The sequence below is a fragment of the Tetrao urogallus genome (assembly GCF_951394365.1).
Source record: "Tetrao urogallus genome assembly, chromosome: 7".
Lineage (NCBI taxonomy): Eukaryota > Metazoa > Chordata > Aves > Galliformes > Phasianidae > Tetrao > Tetrao urogallus.
In genome coordinates this window covers 30,053,046-30,073,380 of record NC_136820.1, presented here as the reverse complement: position 1 = coordinate 30,073,380, position 20,335 = coordinate 30,053,046, and the positions used below count along the sequence as shown (strand labels likewise).

The 20,335-nt window shown below is 39.4% G+C and overlaps 1 protein-coding gene across 1 annotated transcript; it reads left to right on the top strand.

Moving 5' to 3' along the window:
* Positions 1 to 596: 596 nt before the first annotated feature.
* PTTG1IP (PTTG1 interacting protein) lies at positions 597 to 19,861 on the top strand (the record flags this gene model as incomplete). The annotated part of the gene is made up of 7 exons (XM_079538385.1): positions 597 to 705; positions 3,084 to 3,136; positions 5,424 to 5,532; positions 6,909 to 7,017; positions 9,984 to 10,052; positions 13,760 to 13,806; positions 19,812 to 19,861. 7 exons carry the CDS (start codon positions 597 to 599, stop codon positions 19,859 to 19,861), a joined length of 546 nt encoding a protein of 181 aa, XP_079394511.1.
* Positions 19,862 to 20,335: the final 474 nt, after the last annotated feature.

Genomic DNA, 20,335 nt, shown 5'->3' with positions numbered 1-20,335 from the left:
CTGTATGAGGAAAGGCTGAGAGACCTGGGGCTGTTCAGCCTGGAGAAGACTTAATGGGGAATCTTATCAATGCTTATAAACATCTAAAGGCTGGGAGTCAAACGGATGGGACTAGGCTGTTTTCAGTGGTGCCCGGTGGCAGAACAAGAGCTAATGGGCACAGGAAGTTCCACCTGTGGGGGTAACAGAGCACTGGAACAGAAATAGGTGGTGTTTTCCCTCTCTTTCTGGAGATATTCAGGACACGTCTGGGTGCTTTCCTGGGGGTCCTACTGTAGGAACCTGCTTTTATCAGGCTGTTGGACTCAAGGACCTCGGGGTCCCTTTCAACCCCTGCCATTCTGTACTTCCCTGACCGTTCGTTTCCTAAGCGAAGCAATCATTCAGCACTAAGGAACCTGCATTTGTCACTTGACCTACTGCCCACTATCGAGCCTCCCTTTCCGGAGCCAGGTGATAGAGAAGCTCACAAAGCTCAGCTACAGGACGCACGCCCTGCCACAACCCAAACGCACAGCTGTGGGGCGCCTTCAGCACGGCCCGCACGGAGCAGGCGCAGCGCCCGCCCTACACACCAGCTGAGCCTGCGCGGGGCGATGGGCGCGCGGCAGCTGCGGGCGCTGCTGGGCCTGGTGCTGCTTTGGAGCGGCGCCGGGATGGCCGAGGCGCTCCACGCCACCGCGACTCCGCCGGCACCGGCGCACGGTAAGGAGGAGGCGGCGGCCGAAGGTCTGCGGGAACTGCGCGCGGCGCGAAGCTCGCCCCGAGCCACCGCGCGCCGTTCGGAAGCGCCCTGGGGAGGGGCGGGTGCCCTCGCCCCCACGTCCTCCTTCGCCGCAGGTGGGGCGGGGCGGCCCCGAGGCACGGAGCGCGCTGGGCGGCCCCAGGGGATGGAGTCTGGGGGGCTGTTGGCTGGGGAGCATGCCGCCCGTTTCTTCGCTCATAACGAGGAAATAGCCTGGGAAGCGGGCTGCGTGCTGTGCCATCCCGCTCGTTGCCTTGGGGTCGGTTATATTATAGCCGCTTTGGGAAGGCTTGGTGAAGTGCTTGCTGGTATTTGAGTGGTGTGAGCAGAAACGTTGGGATAGTCTGCATTAAATTCGCGTATCCTATGCAGTCCGTGGCACCTGCTTTTAAAGTCCCATTTGATGACTTTATTTTATGGTTTATTTTATGGTAGGATTTGTGACTGAGAAAAAACATCTGACTTGATGAGACCTGGGACAGCAGAGGGAAGGGAGCTGCCTGTTTCTCAATAGCTTCTCAGCAGTTAGGAAGGAACTTGCTAACAGCTGCCTGTTAATCAGTCTTTTTCTAATAGAAGCATAAACCAAACCAAAGAACTTTGAGACAGTAACTGGATTGAGTTGTCTTTCCAAGGAACTTTGCTGCCCTTTTTGTATGTTTTTATTCATGTGATTTTAGGAGGTTGTTCATGGCACAAAGTGTGCTGTGAAAAGATTCAGTGACCTTTAAGGAACAAGTGGTAGAAATAAGATTAAGTTAAGAAGAAAGGCTGGATTGCTATGTCATATCAGTAGCTTTGTAGTCTTATTTTAATCCTAAAGCAAAGTAGTTGGTAAAACATAAGGCCTTGCTGACTGTCAGGTGACTCAGTTATCAGAGTGCTGGTCTCATGAAGAGCAAGAAGGCCGTTCAGTGGGCAGTCTGTGGCTGGAGGACATGGCATGCTGTGCTGCTGTTGTGGAAGTTCTGCAGAGTTGGATGTGCACAAAACAGGGCTGCAAAGTTTTTCTGCTTGCCGGTGTCCCTATAAGAGGGATGTTCTACAAGGCTTGATTACTGGAATAAAAGGAAACCTGAAGGACAATAAGAGTACTTTTTCTAACTATGTCAGGTGGGAAGGATGTAGATAGAAAACAAATTAATGCAAACTATCCATGAATAACGTAAGTTTGAGCAGGTTTCTGACTATCTGAGCAGTTGTACTGTTTTGTTTTTTAGTGGAATAGTAGGAGCTTCCTCCTGAAAGGATCACTGAGCTGAAGGCTACAGTGCAGTTCTTAGTGTTTCAGAGCCTTGTCTTCCTTGGAAAAAATAGTAATAGTAAAAAAAACAGCCCTTTGTATATGCTGCTTTTCTGCATAGTAGGGAGGTGGAACAATGTTTTTAAACAAAGGCTTTTTTAAATTGTCTGTGCGTTTCATTGTACCTGTATTTTGTGAAGGAAGAGCCTGTGTGCTTTATCTCTGTTGTTACACAGGTCCGTGAGTGCACTCCCTAGTAGGTGAGGTCATACGTGTAATTAAGGTGCTGCAATTCCTGTACGTGCTGACAGAATTCTAGTCATTAAAAAAAGAAAATTGAGTGTAAACAGTAGTAGTTTTTATCTATTTCCCTGTGAGAATACAGTCTTGATACTGTAGCTAGCTCTGTGCAAGGTGTGTTATGCTCAGTAAAAATGGTACTGCTTATCAAATCCTGCTTCTTGGTAAAACAGTTCAGTAAGAATGATTCTGCTTATCAAATGCTGCTTCTGCTTCTTGGTAAACAAGGCATGCTATGTAAAAGCAGTTCTTCATTTTATGTTAAATGCTTAATGCTTATTTCATGTCAGTATAGAAGAAGTGATTGATGAATAACTAAAAATGTATTACTGTTAGTAGTAGTGCTGTGCCTGACAATTTTTTTTCCCTGATGAAGTTATTATCATAGTGCCTTGAAAACATCTGTTTGAATTTGGGAACTTCAGAGTTGCTTTTTTCTTTTTCTATGTGCCTGTACACTTAGTGCTGTTTTCAGGTGGACTGGGGGGCTGCGTGTTCCTTAGCTTGAGAGAAGTTGCATTCTGCTCTCTACTGTTGAGGGGAACACGTAACTGGTGGGTGGATCTTCTAAGTTGGGCAGCCCAGAGAAGTGTATAAAGCAGAACAAAACTGTTTTTCCAGTTCCTAGAGTAGCATTACATTTTTGTAACAATATCATCCCTTTCTTAATCAAAATTTTTGCTTGTACCTAGTAGTGTGTATGAGGGAAAAATCTCTAAGTATCACTTTAAACATTTGATGTTATTGAATACACATAAATGTGATACATGTGGTGGTGTTTTTTTTCTTCTCTAGCATGTTCAGAGTTTTCCCAGAGGTCCTGTGAAGAATGTTTGAAAAATGTTTCGGTAAGATTTTAAGTATCTTTATTTTATTTTTTTACTGGGAACTTGATGCTTCTCCACTTCCTATTAAGCTGAGTTGTGCGTTGTTCACTTGGCTGTTTGGTTGTTTGGTTTTTTTTTGTTCTCTTTTTCTAGGAATGATGAACCTGGTTAAACTACCTTTAATAGGAGGAGATCCGGATCAGTGAGTTGTAGGCTGGTTTTGAGTTGGTAGATGTAGGCACTTGGTGTCCTTCTTCCCTCTGACTGTCATGCTGTACTTTCCATCTCCGGGTGCCCTGCTCTGGTCAGTTGCTGAGGGTATTTCTCTGCCTTGGCTGGAGGGCACTGACTGAGTAGAATGTGGTCTGCACACTGCTGTGGGTTCTGGGTGCTTCCACAATGCAACCAAGCAAGTTGCTGCTCCTGGTTTTGATTCTTGCCCTCAGTTTGTGAGCAGCATTGGTTGTATTTCTACCTTATAAGAGAGCTGGATAAAATGACTCATAGGTGGATAAAATGCCTTGCATTTCTTGTATCCAGACAATGAGAGCTAGCTATGAATGAAGAAAGCTAGAAATACCTTTTTCTAGAGATGTTCTGTGCAGTGCCTTCAACTGAAGCAGACTGGATTGGTGCTTTGTAGATGTTCAGATGTGTTGGCCTCTCCACTGCCAGGCTGGGTCACTGTAGCAAAGTGTTTTGATTTCCAGTGAGACTGTAGTAATGAAGACGTTTAAATCAGTGGAATTTGATTCGGTGTCCTTTACTCAAAAGGTAATACCCAAGTCTGTCTGCCCCTGTGGTGTGAGAGAGCGTTTCCAGTTCTAGCCTGTCACTGGGAAGAATTGTTTCAGGAGTCCTGCAATTACATAAGTTACTGTGAAACTTGCACAAGGGAAAATTGAGAAATATCCAAACTTATCTGTTTGATGTTTGTTTTATGCACTTATGTATTTCTGAATTAAAAAAAAAATTAATTGCTTTGTATAGATGTAGCCATTGGTTGTGGGCTGGTGGACTGTATTTGTTGTCATAAACCTGGCATTGTGTAAAGAACTCTTCATCTCCAAAAATGCAAAGTAGGAAACAGGAAATATGGGTCACTGAAGATTAAATGTTCATTACTACCAGTGGTGTGACTGTCACTTCAAATAGGCATGTGGCTGCTGCCTGGGAGGACCAAAACTGGCACATGAGCACCACCTTATTAACCTGAGAGCTGCGTGTTCACCTTGTGGGAGGAAAAAGTCCTTCAGATGTCTATGTGCTCTGAAGGCACTGTAGCAGTTACAGATACATTATTCTCAGAAGCTGTCAAACCAATGATGGAGACCAGTCTTGTGCCCATGACAGAATGATGGATGATTCAAATGAAATAGCATAGCTGTTAACCTTGAAGAAGTGAATTTCGAATGAATTCAGACAATTCACACGTACATTTAAAGAAGAAAAAGGCTATAAGTAAAGCTATCAGCATTTGAGCTATATGAAAGCAAAGGATTGCTGGAATTAGGTAAATTGCTTTAGTTGAAGAAGTTGCAAGTTGATGATTGTGTAGGTAATAGCAGCAGATAAAAGTAACAATTAAACTTCTAGTGAATAGGTAAAAATCAAACTCTAAAATGTAGTCATTTGATTCATTTAAATAGAGTTATAATTCAAAATAATCTGATCTTTGTAGTAAGTATAGTTAGTCTTCTGAGTTGATGAGTACCTATTTTCTCTTATTTCTATCGAGAAGTTCTGAATCCTGCTATTGTAATGGATACGCTGTTGCAGTTCATTGTAAACGTACTGTTTTGTAAGGAATAATGTGTAAGAGTTTGGGTTAGAACTTTTGAATCCAGAAACTCAGCTAACTCAAAATGAGTACTTATTACTATAAAATTACCCTTAAAAACTGAGAAATTTGTCATGAGATAATGTGTAGATATTGCTTGATGTCTTAAGAGAGTCATCTCTTCATGTGATTCTCCGTTCTATTTACTTGATTTATTGGGTCAATTGTTAATTTTGGTAAATATAAACACAAAGCCTTTTTATTCAAGTGTACTGAGTACCTTAGTGTGTTGCCAAAATGACTTCAGACCTGTATAAATATTTATCTCAAAGTACAAAATTCAAATTAGGCTTACTTTGGAATTGTGCCAGAACTTCTGTAGGTTCCATACTACAAGATGCTATCAGTATGTAATACTGTATCGTACTTTTGTCTGTGGAGAGGAGCACTTGATTATAAATTGCTCTGTAATTAATTGTTATAAATTGTTTTCTGAAGATCAATAATTTTTTTGTTTGTTTTGCACAGTGCCTTTGGTGTTTCACCAACAACACTTGTATTGATTATCCTGTAAGAAGCATTCTTCCGCCATCTTCGTCGTGTTCACTCTCAAATGCTCGATGGGGAGTTTGCTGGAGTAGGTACTAATTCTACTTCTGCGGTAGGGATGCATCTACAGCTATGCTCAGTCTGAAGTGAGGCTGCCACTTACTGCAGCTTTTCCCTGATAATTTACTGGGAGGGTTGTGGCAGGATGGGGAAGGGCAGTGGTTGTGGTTGGAATGTGGGATATCCCTTTGGTCAGTTCAGGACAGGTGTCCTGGCAGTGCTCCCTCCCAGTCTCTGCACACTCCTAGCAGACTCAGACAAAAAGCAGCCTTGATGTTCAGCAAGACCTGTTCAGCAATAGCAAAAAGCTGGTGTGTTATCAGAACTATTTGAGCCAAAATTCTGAATAAAAATACAGCACTGTACGGGCTGCTGTGAAGAAAGTTAACTCCATCCCAGCTAGGCCCAGTAGGGAAAGACACTTGTACTGCATCTTTTTGCAAAGTAGTCATTAAGGGTTTTACTGATACTAAGGGTGCTTTTGACAGGTAGGTTGTTGGTTTTTTTAAAGGAGGAAGGATTTCTAGCTTGTGTGGTTTGTGTTTCTGGACTGGATGAAGCTTAAAGACAGAATTAAAACATTGTAATGGAGCACATTCCTGGCAAAAGTGGTAGAAGTTTAAAAAAAAAATTAAAAAGTCAGAAAAAGATGTGTTTTGCTTCAGAGATCTTTTTATGAATTCTATGCAGCAGTACCTTGTGGTCGATACCATCTGGATGCCTACCTATGTGACCTGTTGCTGGTACCTGTTTTAGCAGGGGTGTTGGATTTGATGATCTCCTCAGGTCCCTTCCAACCCCTACAGTTCTGTGCTTCTGTGATCTATTCTTATTGAGGCTCTCCACTTCAGATTTAGTAGGAAACTCAATTAATCTGTGAGCACGGTCATCTTAATTTTTCTTTTTGCAAATAAATTGAAGAGACGGGCATTGGCTCAGTTTTGCTGAAAAGAAAGGTGAATATTGCAGCTCTCAGTATTCAAAAACAAATGACCAGCTTCCAGTTACTGTTTTTTATGGAATAAAATATTAATACGTTATCAACTGCTGGTGCCCATAATGTACATACTCTGCTGCATCTACGTAGCTGCTTTTTGGTCACAGTACAGTGACTGAAGTAGTTATTGGGAGGACAGACCTGTGCAACTGCACTGGAAGATAGGTATAATAAAGTATTACAGAATGAGTTGTAACAGTTTTGAATGTGTTAAAAAAAATATACATTCTCCTCGGTGTAGATAATGCATAATAGCAAAATTCTAATGTGATGTGGAGTTCTGATTAGATTAAGGTTTTTTTTTTTGTGCATGGAGCTGAAAAAAGGCTTGGGAATGAGAGGGAACTATCAGGAAGATAAATGTTAATGCTGGAGTTTAACAAATTAAATATATTCATGTTTTTCAGTAAACTTTGAGGCTTTAATTATTGCCATAGCTGTAGTAGCTGGAATCGTTCTGGTGTCCATAGCAGTCTGTTGCTGTTACTGCTGTTACTGCAGAAAACGTTTCAAGAGGTAAGTATGTGTGTTTGTTTTCTTCACTGACTTTGGCTGCTGGTCTTCCCTACCTGCTGATGCACCAGAAACAAAACAAAAACCCCAACCTTTTGCATGCCAACATACTAAGAGTCTTCCAATTTGAATGCATATTGACTTTTTTTTGTACTACTTTAATTGGCTAATGTCCTTTTGAAGGAGGGGGTATTAGTTGATGAGCAGCTGGCAAACTCAAAAACTCAGTGCTGTCATCTGAAGTGATTAGTGGTTATTTCCTTGTGAAACACCTGGAAGGCCGTGTTTATTGGGGCATCGCATTATTCTCCTTACTATCGGTGAATTTTAGAGGTTTAGGTTTCTGGGTTCCAGTTCCAGCTTTGGGATTTCTCTTGTGAATGAAACGTGGGCCCTCATTTCTTGATCTGAAATGATTTCTGTACTATTTCAGGTAGGTGTAATTCATCGTCCTTGTTTGATTTTGTTAGAATTTAGGCACTTGAGCATTGTTTAGTGCTGTCCTTCAATCCAGAGACAAATTATACATCTGTGGCTTTCACAAGGGGGGAAAAAAAAGTAATTCTTTTCTCTTTTCCTTGAAGACGCATGTACCTGCTCTGCTGGCAGATTGGTCTGTCCTAGTGCAAATCCATCCCACTACAAAAATTGCTAGCTCCATAGCCCTGTGCTGATAAGCCCTGAGGACTGCATAAAACTGCTTTAGATTTTATGTAAGATCTGTCAGCTTCTTCTGCAGAAGAACTGTGTGGGCTCCTGTGGCTGACATGCAAACAAATAGAGCTTGATTCCTGTGAAAAAAGAGATTTGTGTCAGACTTCAGTTTTAGTAGCTGAGTCGTCAATCACTGCTGTAACATTTCATTCTAAAAATGGAGGGTTAGTTGAGAGTCATCTTATGTTACTACTCCGAAGGTGTCAAGCTTAATCTTTTGACACTTAGAGGATTTAAAGGTCTTGTCAAAGTGGGGTCCGGCTTATTTCAGGAAGATTCAGAATGTATTATTACACTGCAGTCTGAGATATTCGTAGCTTTAAACCCACTCATTCTCAACAGGAATTCTTTTGCCCTCTACTTCTGAGATTCAAGGACTCCTTTTCCATCAAAAAAGCTAGGTATAAATTGGAAAAATGAAAACTTGCAGAAGTGTAGTATGTGGTCTGTTTTGTTGATTTATTGGGTTTTCAGAAGCATCAGTGTTCCTTCTGAGAGTTCACAACTATACAGTTATATAATGTTTTAGAAGGCAGCATCAGACTCCATCCCTACAACAGAAATCCTTTGGCTTTTAGGATATTGTTGCATTTTGTTATTTTTACTATGTGCTTGGACTTTGAGTTTTATTCCACGTACTTGAGATGCAATTATTCATGAAACTGTACTAAAATAAACTTTCATCTTACGGTTATCTTAAGGTGGATACTTCAGGTTATCCACCCCTCCCCCTAAAAAAAAGTGATTGTTCATTTCAAACTCCCTGAATTTGATGGAAAACTTAATTTCTTGGCAATGTCCAGAAATCAGAAGTTGATGCTTTTTTAGTTATAGGGAATAAATACATTCTCTGAACCCTATACCATCCTTTCATTGATTTGGTGGCTTTCTATTTTGCAAGACCCATGTGAGGTGAGACAATCAAGAAGGTATCAGGGTCTCCAGTAAGGTAGTTTTACAGAAGGATACCTGTGAATAGAAGGTTCTAGTCTTCTTGGGTGTGCAAATATGGGGAATTAATTAATCAGACAAAAGGATCTAGCATAGTTTTCTAATAAAGAGAACCTGCTGTTTTCTACTGTTTTCCTGCTGTTTTCCATATTATTAGACTTTCTAACTTTAAATGGTAACAAAAATGCAGGGGCTGGAAAATTTGTACATTAAACACAATGTGGGTTTTGAATTGGTGGATTGCGTTTAAACATCTTATGCATTCAAACGTGGATAGATCGATGGAACAGGTGGGAAAATCGAGTTCAGATTACTAGTTCTGACCTCCTTTTTCATGTTAAAACATTAGACATGCTCTAATTAACCACTGGATGTCACTCTTGCTTAACTTGTGTATTGGTTGCTGCAGATGTATGGCATTGTAACTGTTTCACTATTAGCAGATGTGTTAGCATTGCAGGTATTAATAACATTCCATCTCCAGGTAGTACGTTTGGTTCTGAAAAATGATCAGCTTCTAGAAGAGTATGGCGAGTGTCCATTACTAGTCCTGAAGAATTGTAGTTTAATTCAGTCAAACAATTAACAAACAAATATTGTTTAGCATATGTTTTGGAGACTTACAGTTCTCATATGATATAGCTGATGAATAAGGGAAGCTGAGCTTTCTCAAAGCAAGCCACAAAGCTTTTCCTAATGGCAGAAAAAGGCTGTATGCTGCAACTCTTACTGTGTTATGCAGTTTCAGTATGTGCATTCAGTAGAGTGTATCTGTGCACACAGCTCAGATGTACCTTGTAGACTCAGCATTTCCCAAATTCACACAGCTGATACACTCAGGTAAGTCCTTGCTTACTCTGTAACAAGGCAGACAGCTGATGAGACAGTTCATTCAGACAGCTTTCCTGAGGGCAACTTGAGATTGGATAGTAATGGTTGTTGGGAAAGATAAATTGTCCTGACACCAAAAGCTTATGATCCATCAGTCTTCTTTCAAGGAGCAGCGATGAACTTAACTGTGCACGTATGTGTGCAGTTGGCTTACTCTAAATGGGGTGCGACACACAGAGGAAATAGCAAGTAGGATCCCTGTTTCTGGAATGGCCTGTGACCTGTCTGAGGCTTTAAATTGTCCTGGCATGTTACTACAATGAACAAATCATACGGGTGTAATAAAATGTTAAAGGGTAATTCTACAAACTTTTCCATTATTCAGCAATTCAATTAAATTTTACATAGCATAAATGACTTAACACGGATTGTTTAGCACTGAAGTTGATTTTTCTTCCTCATACGCCTTCTAGTAGACCAGATGAAGAAGAAGAACAGCTAGCTAGAAAGAGAGAGGAACGAAGACTGCAGTCTCTTCAGAGGTAAGTCATGGCAGGTTGATGTATAGCTACACGCCTGCAGTAACATGGGAGTATTCTGCCTTTCTAAGGAATACATAGAATGCTTAACAAAGACTCTGATAGAGATACTGTGAAGTTTCCTTGACAGTGTCATACTTGTAAAGAACTATGCTCAATGTGAGATTTACAGACTGAATTAGGAGCTAGCATTTCTGTAACCTCTGATAGGTTGATGATCACTGTAGTAAATACCCTGAGCTCTCTGTGCCAGCTGAGAGCAAATGGGAGGGTTGTGTCTGAAGTCTTGCCCTAGTCTCTACTCTGGACTGATGCCTGTCTGTGGCACAAGTTAACGCCTCATTGAGACTGGGTTTCAGGGGTGAAAACCTCTTTTTGAAGTCATTTAATAATTTGTTTGCTTTCTTTTAAAAGAAAGGTAGACAAGATGATAGGTAAATATCAGAACTTCTGCTTAGAGGTAGGAAACTTTCATTCAGGTGTTATTTTATACAATCCCACATTTCTATTTCTATGAAAACTGCACTGTGTTGAAAGAAGTGTAAGGCTAATAGTGCTACCAAGAGTCAGCCTTGATACAGTGTTGCTCAGTGAGAGAAGCATTTTTCAGGATGGAGGCTTTTATACCTTAGTTCTCCAGTGACTAGTTGTTCAGTATTTTTTAGATAAACAGATTTTATAGGTAAGGCCATGATACTACATGATACCTACCTGCACTATGTACTCTTTCAATCATAGTTCCTTCTTTGGTCTTACCAGTAAGATACCAAGTGGGCGCCTTCACTGCCTGGCCATTGCCTGCCATTTTCTCTTGAGCTTAGATTCACTGCTAGTATGAGTAGGGACTGCAGGAAGGAAAGGTTTACTTCCAGGTAAGACCCATTGGGGAGCTTTTGAATGAAGGCATTAAGTTTCTCATATGGGAATACTCCACGTGTTGACACCTTAGTGTGGAGCATGTTGCCACAGCTGTGCAGTTACTCCAGCTTGACACTCATGAATTTGTTAATCTGAGTCTTGTTATAAAAGGGTGCATGTTCTTAAGACAAATCCTGACAGCTGATCTAGCAGTGGTGACTAGGTTAACTATTTATTGTAGTAAGTGATGGACTTCTGTGCTAGTCATATGCTTCTCTGTATGTTCCGTTAAGGGGATTTTCCATTATATTCATATCCTTCTTCTATCTTATCATCTTTTGTCTCAGTTTGAAACAGTTGTGTCAATCTGCAGACTTAGTTCTCACAGACTTTCCTATAAGTCATTGATAGTTTCCTGCCCTCTAAAAAGGCTTTCACCAAGTGAAACATCCCAGGAAGTATTTATTCACAGGTAGCCAACTATTGTTATTTTCTTGTTATTTTCTATTACTTACTGAATCAACCTGACGGAGTACAGATATCCAAATCCACCTTGCTACAAACAGTTATGTCAGCATTTGCTTATTGGCAGACTGTTACATTCAGCTGTTGAGAAGCTTCCTCCAATACTATCTGATAATTGTGCTTTCTTGGGAAATACAATGAACAATCAAACTACAGATGTTTTAAAGTTCAGGACACTATGATTTCTCAAGCTCACTAGAAAAAAAAAAATAGAATGCATATAAAAAAATCTGTATGTCTTTTTTTCATTCTTTTTGTTGATATTCTTTTGATTTTTTTTGGGGGGGGGGGGAAGTACACCACTTTACATTGTTTGCATTATGATTTTTGTTACTTTTTGCTGCTTTTTTTCTTTAGGGAAAACCTCACATAGTTGTGTGATGGTCATTGTGCTTTGACTGTTATGAACAAGCTTCTAAAAAGACATGATGAGAGATCCTCTAAGATAACTTTTCTGATATTATGAATACCTGCAGAGTTGTTATGAAATGTTCTTCAGATAGCAAACTGCTTGGGATGATTTGATAAGACTAACACATATCTTTTGATGTACTAATATGGATCCCAGTTTTTCATCAAGAACCTTGACAAGCTGTGTCCCTCATTCATTCCTTGTCACCCTGTCTAACATCAAGATTTGACCTCTACAAAATAGTACTGCTAGTAGTCAGAAATTCCAGTGTCAGCAATATGTAGATGATGTGTTGCTATGCTTGTTATTCACCCTTCCACTGTTATTCTATTCATTTGAGTTTTTTGAAAATTGGGACTGATGAAGCTGAGATGAAGAACAACAGAGAGAAAAGTGGTTTTCTACTAAAAGGGAATCCTCTCAGAGAATCCTGTGAGGAATGTGAGCATTTTGTTGTATGTCAAAACCATGTGTCCTGTTGTGCTAAACTTATTTAGGCCACATATATGCTATATTCAGTGAAATGAACACTTAATGTGTATTTATTCTAAAGCAATGGCTCATGACCAGGGACACGGGATAGCTGTATACCATAACGTCTCTACTGTGATCTGTATGTCATCTTCAAATTATTAATATGGTTAATCTTCAGGAAATCTGATGCTTCAAGAATGCATACTTTGCTGTGCACGCAGAGGAAGTGGTGTTGGATAATTTACAAGGCAGAGCTAATTCCTGAACTAAGCCTGGGGACAAGGATTGCTGGAAGCAGGCTGCCCTGCCAGAATGATTGCTGCAGTCTTGGAGCAGCAACTCTCTTTCCTGGCTTGTGTCAGGACTGTCTATGGAACAGGTACACTGTTCCCATTGCAGAACAAAACATAACAGCAGCCCTGGGGTATTTTATGTGTTCTGAACCCATGTACTTGTTTAGTACCCAGAGAGAGCTTGGTAGGGTTGTGGAAAAAAGCTGAGAGCAGGCCAGAACACCTCTCCCTGCCTATTACTTGTTTCCTGTGAGTCCTGAATGAGAAGGGATTGCTAGTAGCAAACTCTAAAGTACATTAATAGTCTTTTTTGACCAATAAGCTACTGAGAAAACATGATCTTCTATTGACTGGGAATATGTTAGTATCTAAATTCAGAACTATAAATGTTAAACACTGTTAAACACTGTTACATTGTTAAGTAGAAACACAAGTAGGTATCTTAAAAATGTTGCTACTGCACAGTGGCGGGCAGTGAGGGTGGTTGACAGCTGGTGTCTAATATCTTCCTTCCGTTTTTCCCTCCATACCTTTGTAAGGGAGAGAGGGGTGAGAGAGAAGAAATTAACTGATTAGGTATTTGGTTTCTGGAAATGGCTAAAGTTTGGTAGTGTTATACTGTCTTGAAAACTTAGACAACGTAACTAGATGCTTTTTTTTTTTTTTATACAATATTGCAATATTTTAGTGTTTTCTCTGCTTCAATACAGTGTTAAATCATAGAAACTGCTAGTTCTCACACTTGCTGTGCTGCTTAAATAAAGCAATAATACAGCACCTTTTGTCTTCATGAAAATATTATATTGATTCATGATTCTGAAGCATGCTGTCTTCACAGCTAAATTTTATATTTATATTCCTAGCTGGAAAGCCTTAGGGAGTCTTCTAGTATTGCTCCTTGATTCTTATGTGTATTATGTACATACATCTGGGTACGTCACTTATATATAGGAAAAAGATTGATTCGTTGTGCTTGCAAATGTATTTTTAGTGATGAAGTGGTTAGTGAGAACTTATAGTGTCTTTAAGAAACATAACTGACAAATACTTTTTAAAAATGTATGTTTTTAACAAATTATCATATTTTGCTTACAGCTTAAAATAGTCTGAATGTTCTTCTGATGCCTTTATCTGTTGCACTGTTGCAGGAAACATGAAAGAAAACAGAAGCATGATGAAATACGTAAGAAGTATGGTATGTGATATATTCAGTATCTAAATTTATTTTTTCCCTTCTCCTGATTATTTTTAAAATTCACAGTGGAAGCATGCTGCTTTGTGAGCAGCAGAACTAATCAAACCTGATTTCCTACTCTTGTGTCTTCTGCCACCTGAACACCTGATCTCATTGCTGTTTATGTTCTTGTTCTCTTCTGGTGCAAATTCTCCAATTGGGTGAGAGCAGATGTGCTGAATGGGTTGTTTGCTTAGGGTAGGTGTTTAAATACATTGTAAGAAATTCTTTCTGCATCTTCCTAACAGTGCTGTTGTGTTTTTATTTTTTAAGTTCTTGAATTCAACAAAACAATCTGGCTGAAATTTGCTAGCGGATCTAGACCTGTGGTTATTGAAGGAGGGCAGACTGGCTAGAAAATCAGCTTTTTAAATCAAACTTTAAAAAAAAAAAAAAAAAAAAAGACAACTGTGATTCAAATTATTGTGGCTTGTTTCTTGTTAAGTGGAATGGTGATCCGGTAGGAGATGCATACTGCAAGGCTGTGAGACCTGGTGCATCATATAGGAGACTTCTATTATCTAGGCCTGTCAGTCCTTTCAGTTTTCATTTGACTTGTTCATTGGGTTAATAGTACTGTGTGTTCAGAGACAGATATGCTAAAACTACCCTGCACTTATTATGCAAATTCCTGTAATGTCAGAGAAGGTGATTCGAGGGGTCTGAAGAGTCACTCAAAACTGTTAATTTATCCTCCTCTTAAAGTGATTGGCAGACTCTGGCAATGCCACGAGTCCACAATGCAATGTGTCCTCTGGCTGATGCAGAAATAACACCTTTGGTCTGTATGGGAAAATCTCTCCCTGGGAAGTACACTATTCTGCTGGAACAGAGAAAAAAATCAATGTGAAGCTTAAGCTGAAGAATGTTGTTGAGAGAAGAATTCTTGTTAGACGTCAGTCATGAACTTCAGTCCTGTAGTGTTTTGTAGGGTGACTGAACTGTGGTTGGCAGATGGCATCAGTTTCAATAGGTCTGAATCTTTTTCAACATTTTTTTTTTTTTTAAAGTAACCAACAACCTTAGGATTTGACTTTGGAATAGCAGTTAGCATATCAAAGCACTGCACTGGGGTTAAGTGAGATTTCAAATAGCTGTGTTCAGTTATTCTGGTTGTGATATTTAGTTTGATTGTCTCTGGAAGGCCAAAAGATGGTCATCTTTGTGAAGATTAGCTTCTCTCTCAGTGCTTAACTTCAGGAATGCGTGGTTGAATCTTGCTTGGAGTACATGAGTTTTCTGAAGAATACAGCTGTGATTCAGTGCCTCTGGGATACATATACCAAATTCAAAACCTTGCTTGTAGCTATCCTGAGAGTTAGTGTCATTTTGCCCCTCAGCTGAAGCTGGACTGTCAGTAACGTATTTGGGATCACGTTCATGCAGTCTTTGTTAGTGGAAGGTGTATTTTGTCACAAAGCATCAAGAATGTCCGTTCCTTCATGTAGTTAGACTTTGCAATGCAGTTTACCCACAAAAGATTGATTTAACTGTCAGATTTGAGTAGAAAATTTTTTATGTAAGGTTTATTTGTTGACTGGTTTGCTTTATTGTGGAGTCAGAGATTAATTTGTGTTACCGGATATGTTTGAGGCCTGTATTTCAATCATTCATTGTTTGCCCTAAAGGAAAACTGAACTCTTATATGAATCATTGGGACATACTGAAAGGAGGCGGGTAACTGAAGAAAGGTGAAAGACAAAACATCCAACTTCTGAAATTCCTAGATCATTGCTGATCTATACAGCTTGTATTCTGATAACATGCAGACGCGTGGCTGTCAAAATAAGTCAGTGAGACAACGCAGTAAGTCCAGCTATAACCTTTAATCTTCTGTCTTCATTTTTAGCTGTCAAGCAAATACATATGTTAGCATATTAAACATAATCTAATAAAAATTGCTGCAAATAATTACAGAGACGCTAGATTATTTTACGCTCTTATTCACTGCAGAGATGATTCTCAGTTAAGTAGGCATGGGTGAGTGGCAGAATGACAATGACTTTGTTAACCTGACTCTAGATTAAGACGATCATGCCTGAAATTTCAGTATTTGGTTGGCTTTAAGGGAATGCCTTTTCCTATTTCATCCACCAGCTTTCATTACCCCATTTAAATGGTAATTACACATTTATAATGCATTGCAGGTGTCACTCTAGCCACAGTCCTTTGGGAGCTTTGGAAGCTATAGAGAGCTTTAGCAACCAGGAATACACACTTTGAATTCTTTCTTTGTGGCAAAATTTGATAGTATTTCTCATTTGCTCACATATGTGAATGCAGTGTGATTACACAAATTATATGTTGACTCTTAGAAAATTTTAAAGTAGAATTCAGAGTACTCTGCAGCTTGCGTAACACACAAAGGAACTACAACTTAATTGCTGCTGAATTTGCTGCTATTGTATGTTCAGTATTTCATTAGTAAGAAGCTGCTTTATTTTTTTTCAGGATTTTGCCTGGTATTAGTGGAAGGATTCTGTATCTGTTATTTTTACAAAGTGATTGCTTTTCAAGGTTTTGGACTTCCAAACCACTTCAGTACTGCAAAGGTTTTGATAGCCAATTTAGCAATCCTTCTATTTGATGTGGCACATTGATTTTTATATTCAGTAGTTTGTCTCATCAAATGTTCTCCTATTTGGTATGCATACTTCATATTGACCTTCTTTAGCGTTCTGGATGTATAACAGTGAAACTTGTAATGCTGTACACTTGAAGCTGCTTAGCTTGTATGTTAAGAGTAGGGTTGTTCATTTGAATGTCAAAGAGGAAATGAGGTGTGTACAATGTCTTGTAAGTATTTCTTTTGATTCTGTTTTCCAGCAATGCTGGTTGTGACGAGGGTGAGATATTGCACAGTTAGCATGGTATATAGTATAAATGAACATGCTGGGAAGACTTATTAAATTTCTGCAACTGCCTTGTTGTTATATATGTAGTGGGAGGCTTTATTTCATACAAACTAAGGAAAGATGTTTGACTATATGCCTTTCAAATTTCCTAGTCCTACTTAAATACTGGTAAGTAGGTCAAATAGTAATCTGGTAATGAAGATGAATAAAAGTAAGATTCTCACGTTTCTTCTAATTGTCCTGCACAGCAGTATTTAAGTTTACAGTAATGTTTAAGGGACTTTATTGCAAACAAAACTCTTCAGTCTGCGAGCGTGTAGCTGCTTTGAACCTGTGAGCATAAATTACAAGTTGGGTAGTTGCTCCTTTGCCAAGTGAAACAGCCTTCATGTCTGGTTCAAGGCAGTCTGTGAGCTCCATTTGCTCTGGGCATGCTATCCAATTAGCATAGGCTTGCAGCTCCTCTTTAAATATGGTGGCTAAGAGCAGCTGTGGCAGCTGACATTAGCTTTCTGTCATGCTGCTTTTTTCATGTCTCCCCTTTTGTCCACTTACTGAGACCTAAGACAACATCTTTGGTAAGAATTAATGCAAGTGATGAGTTGCTCTCTCTCTTTTCTCACTTAACAATTTAGTGATGTACTTAAAATACTGAAGATTGAAGAAACTTTAAGCCTGGATGCATATTTGAGAGCAAGATTGAGCTCCAAAGTTTATTGAATGTTATAACTGCTGTGATTATCCTCATTCAGAGGACAGGCTTGTACCTTCTTTCCTGGGAGTCATCCATAGTTCTTAAAGCCTGAGCAATTCCAATACTGTACAAATAAAACAGATCAGAGAACTTGAAGTTAACTTAAAATGTGGAAAATGTATCTGCTCATCATCAAGCTTGTCAGTTTAGTAATATTAAAGGAAGCACTACAAAGAAATGCATTTGCAGTAGCAAACAAAAATGACTCATTCACTTGAACTGTCAGGACTAGTGTGAAATGGCTCTTGGCTGAGCAGGTTGGGGGAAGGCAAATAAGGCTGTCCTCTTGAAAATGATATATGAAGTGTATCTTCCCCTGATTAACTGGAAATTGGCAGTACTGGATGTGGAACACCACTTCATTGAATCTCTGCTGTTTGAGCTGTAAGAGAACGTTTCTGTGGTTTTACTGTGTTACTTGGCACTTCATACATTGGAAGGTATTTGTTTAGATTGAATTATAGGAAAGACACAAAAGCTTACCAGACTATGTACAGAAAGATACACAAACTAAGTAAAATCAGCAGAGCTATAGGTGTGTGTGTGTGTGTGTGTGCGCGCGCGCGCATATTTGTCCTTTTTCAGGGAGATAGTTACTTCTTTTTGGTATGTGTTTTGTAGCTGTAACAGGTCAAAGACACTTACTGGTCAAGGTAACTCAACCAGTTGCTTCTTTGATTATCTTTGTCGTTTTGTCTGTTTATGAGGCCTTTAAGTAGCTAAGCTCAAAATTAAGGTTATCATTATTTGTCAGGGCATCTAGCAGCACCTTCTGCCACTTTATGGAAGATTATTCTCACATTTGGCACCTTGGCTAATGAGTGGCACTGCCTTCTACAAGTTTAAAGATTAGAAAAAAAAATTGGGGGTTTCAAAATACCATTAATTCCTGCACAAATGCCTAAAAGGCCCCTTTCTCTGAATAATTATAGGAAGGGGCAGTGCCTTCAATACAAGGTACTCTGTCAGGTAACTAGGTTTTCTTTCTACCTGATTGAAGCTTTATAAAGGTGACTGACCCATTGTTAGACAAGAAACAGCTGTTAGATATGAGGGCTGGTTTTAACTTCTTAGAAATGGTCTGCTTGAAATCCTTGCAATTTGAATAATCATAAGAATTTTTGTGCATGTTCCTTAATACTGCACTTCCCTATCAAGTACTCAGGTGCAGTTAGATACAATAATCAGACACACTGCTTGCTTGGCATCGTAAAATGTGCTGTTAGTTTGAAAGAAAAGCAACAAGGCAGTCAAGTATAGTCTGCCTTCGGTACTTTTGAATAAAAGATGTATGAGGAGTGCCTAGATGACTGGCTGATGACTAGTGTAGTCTCATCTACTGTTGTGAGTGTGAATATTTGTGAATTGGGACTGTTTGGCTTAGCTGTCTTCTCTCTCTGTATCACAAGTAAATGAGCTAGAGAAGAGAGTCCTGGCTTGCCAGGCAGCAGTATAAAAACACTGGTATAAAAGAGATTGGCAGTTGCTCTGTCTTTTCACAACTTCAGATCAGCCTCTCGACTCTTACAGGACTCTTTATTTTCAGTATGTGCTTCTGCCTAGCTCAGATCTGGTGTGTGGTTTAAAATCCTTTTGAAATAATTGCTGTATGGAACAGTGATTGCTCAACTAACCTTTCAAGAAGATGATAAGCAAATCCAGTCACTCGGTATAATTGGGTAGCTTCAGTGTTTTCTGACAGTGTTCTGGTTAAAACATCAGGAGTCTTTGTGATGGAAACATGCTGCCACTTGGATTAAGTGGTGCTCTTGTTTTGGTTTTGGTCCCTGGTGGTTTTATTGAATGCAGGGATGATCTTCATTTGTTCCTAGAGATTGTTGTCCTGTTGCAGAAATGCCCTAAATGGCTGGAAGTGACAAATGATTGTGCAGATTTGAAGCAGAGTTAAGACAAAATAGCAGTATCGTACATCTGAAAGGGTGGTGATTGTGTAACTTGAATTTATAAACTGACTCATCTGAATCTGCTCTTCCTGAGCCAGCCCTGTACTTAGGTTTTGTAGACCTGTCTCTTTCAGATGCATTCTGTGGACAGTACCTCACAAATGAGAAATGTGTTCTCCACGGGACTTTTCTTGTAGAAATATTTTCTCTGTTAAACCATGAAATACCCATTGATGAGCATAGTCTGAGAATTAAGGGCTTAGTAGCACTTTCATTATTTTACTTGAGTGTCTGGGTGATACACTGTCTCTCACAAGACAAAAATTCCTTTTAGTTTCATTACGTACATAGTATCAGTTGTAGTGAGATCACTAACACAAGCCTAAGCAATGCTTATGATAAAGCATTCATGATAAAAGAAATGATAAATGCAGTTTTGTTTTTGTTTTGCAGGTCTTCTCCAGGAATCTGATAATCCATACAGCAGATTTGAGAATGAATAAAGCTGTGCACCTTCCTTCGGACATGTAGCTCCAAAATACAGAAAGATTGTAGGTTTATGGTGGTTTCCTTTGTTGCTTTTTTTCATTTGCTCTTTGAGGTTCTCTTTTATTTCCGAAGATGGTTCCCCACCTCCTCCCACCGGTTATAAAACTTAGGTGTGGGTGGAGATTTCATGAAATACATGTCTCTATCTTTTATCCATATATTATCCATATAGAACTGTTTTTCTTATAAATGGTTTGTTGTAGAAACGTGTGCTGATTATATTAACATGTTTGAAGCATTAACTTTCTTCCTCTTAAAGCTGTCTTCTGTTACCCAATTTAGACGGTTAGCAGTCACAATCAAGTACTTAAATTCAGCATCTACTCCCACCTAAACCATTCTTCCTGTGTTCCTAAATAAAGATTTTCCTTTATTGTATCTGTTTTTATAAAAAATAGAAGGCAGTAAGGGAGCATAGCTTCACACAG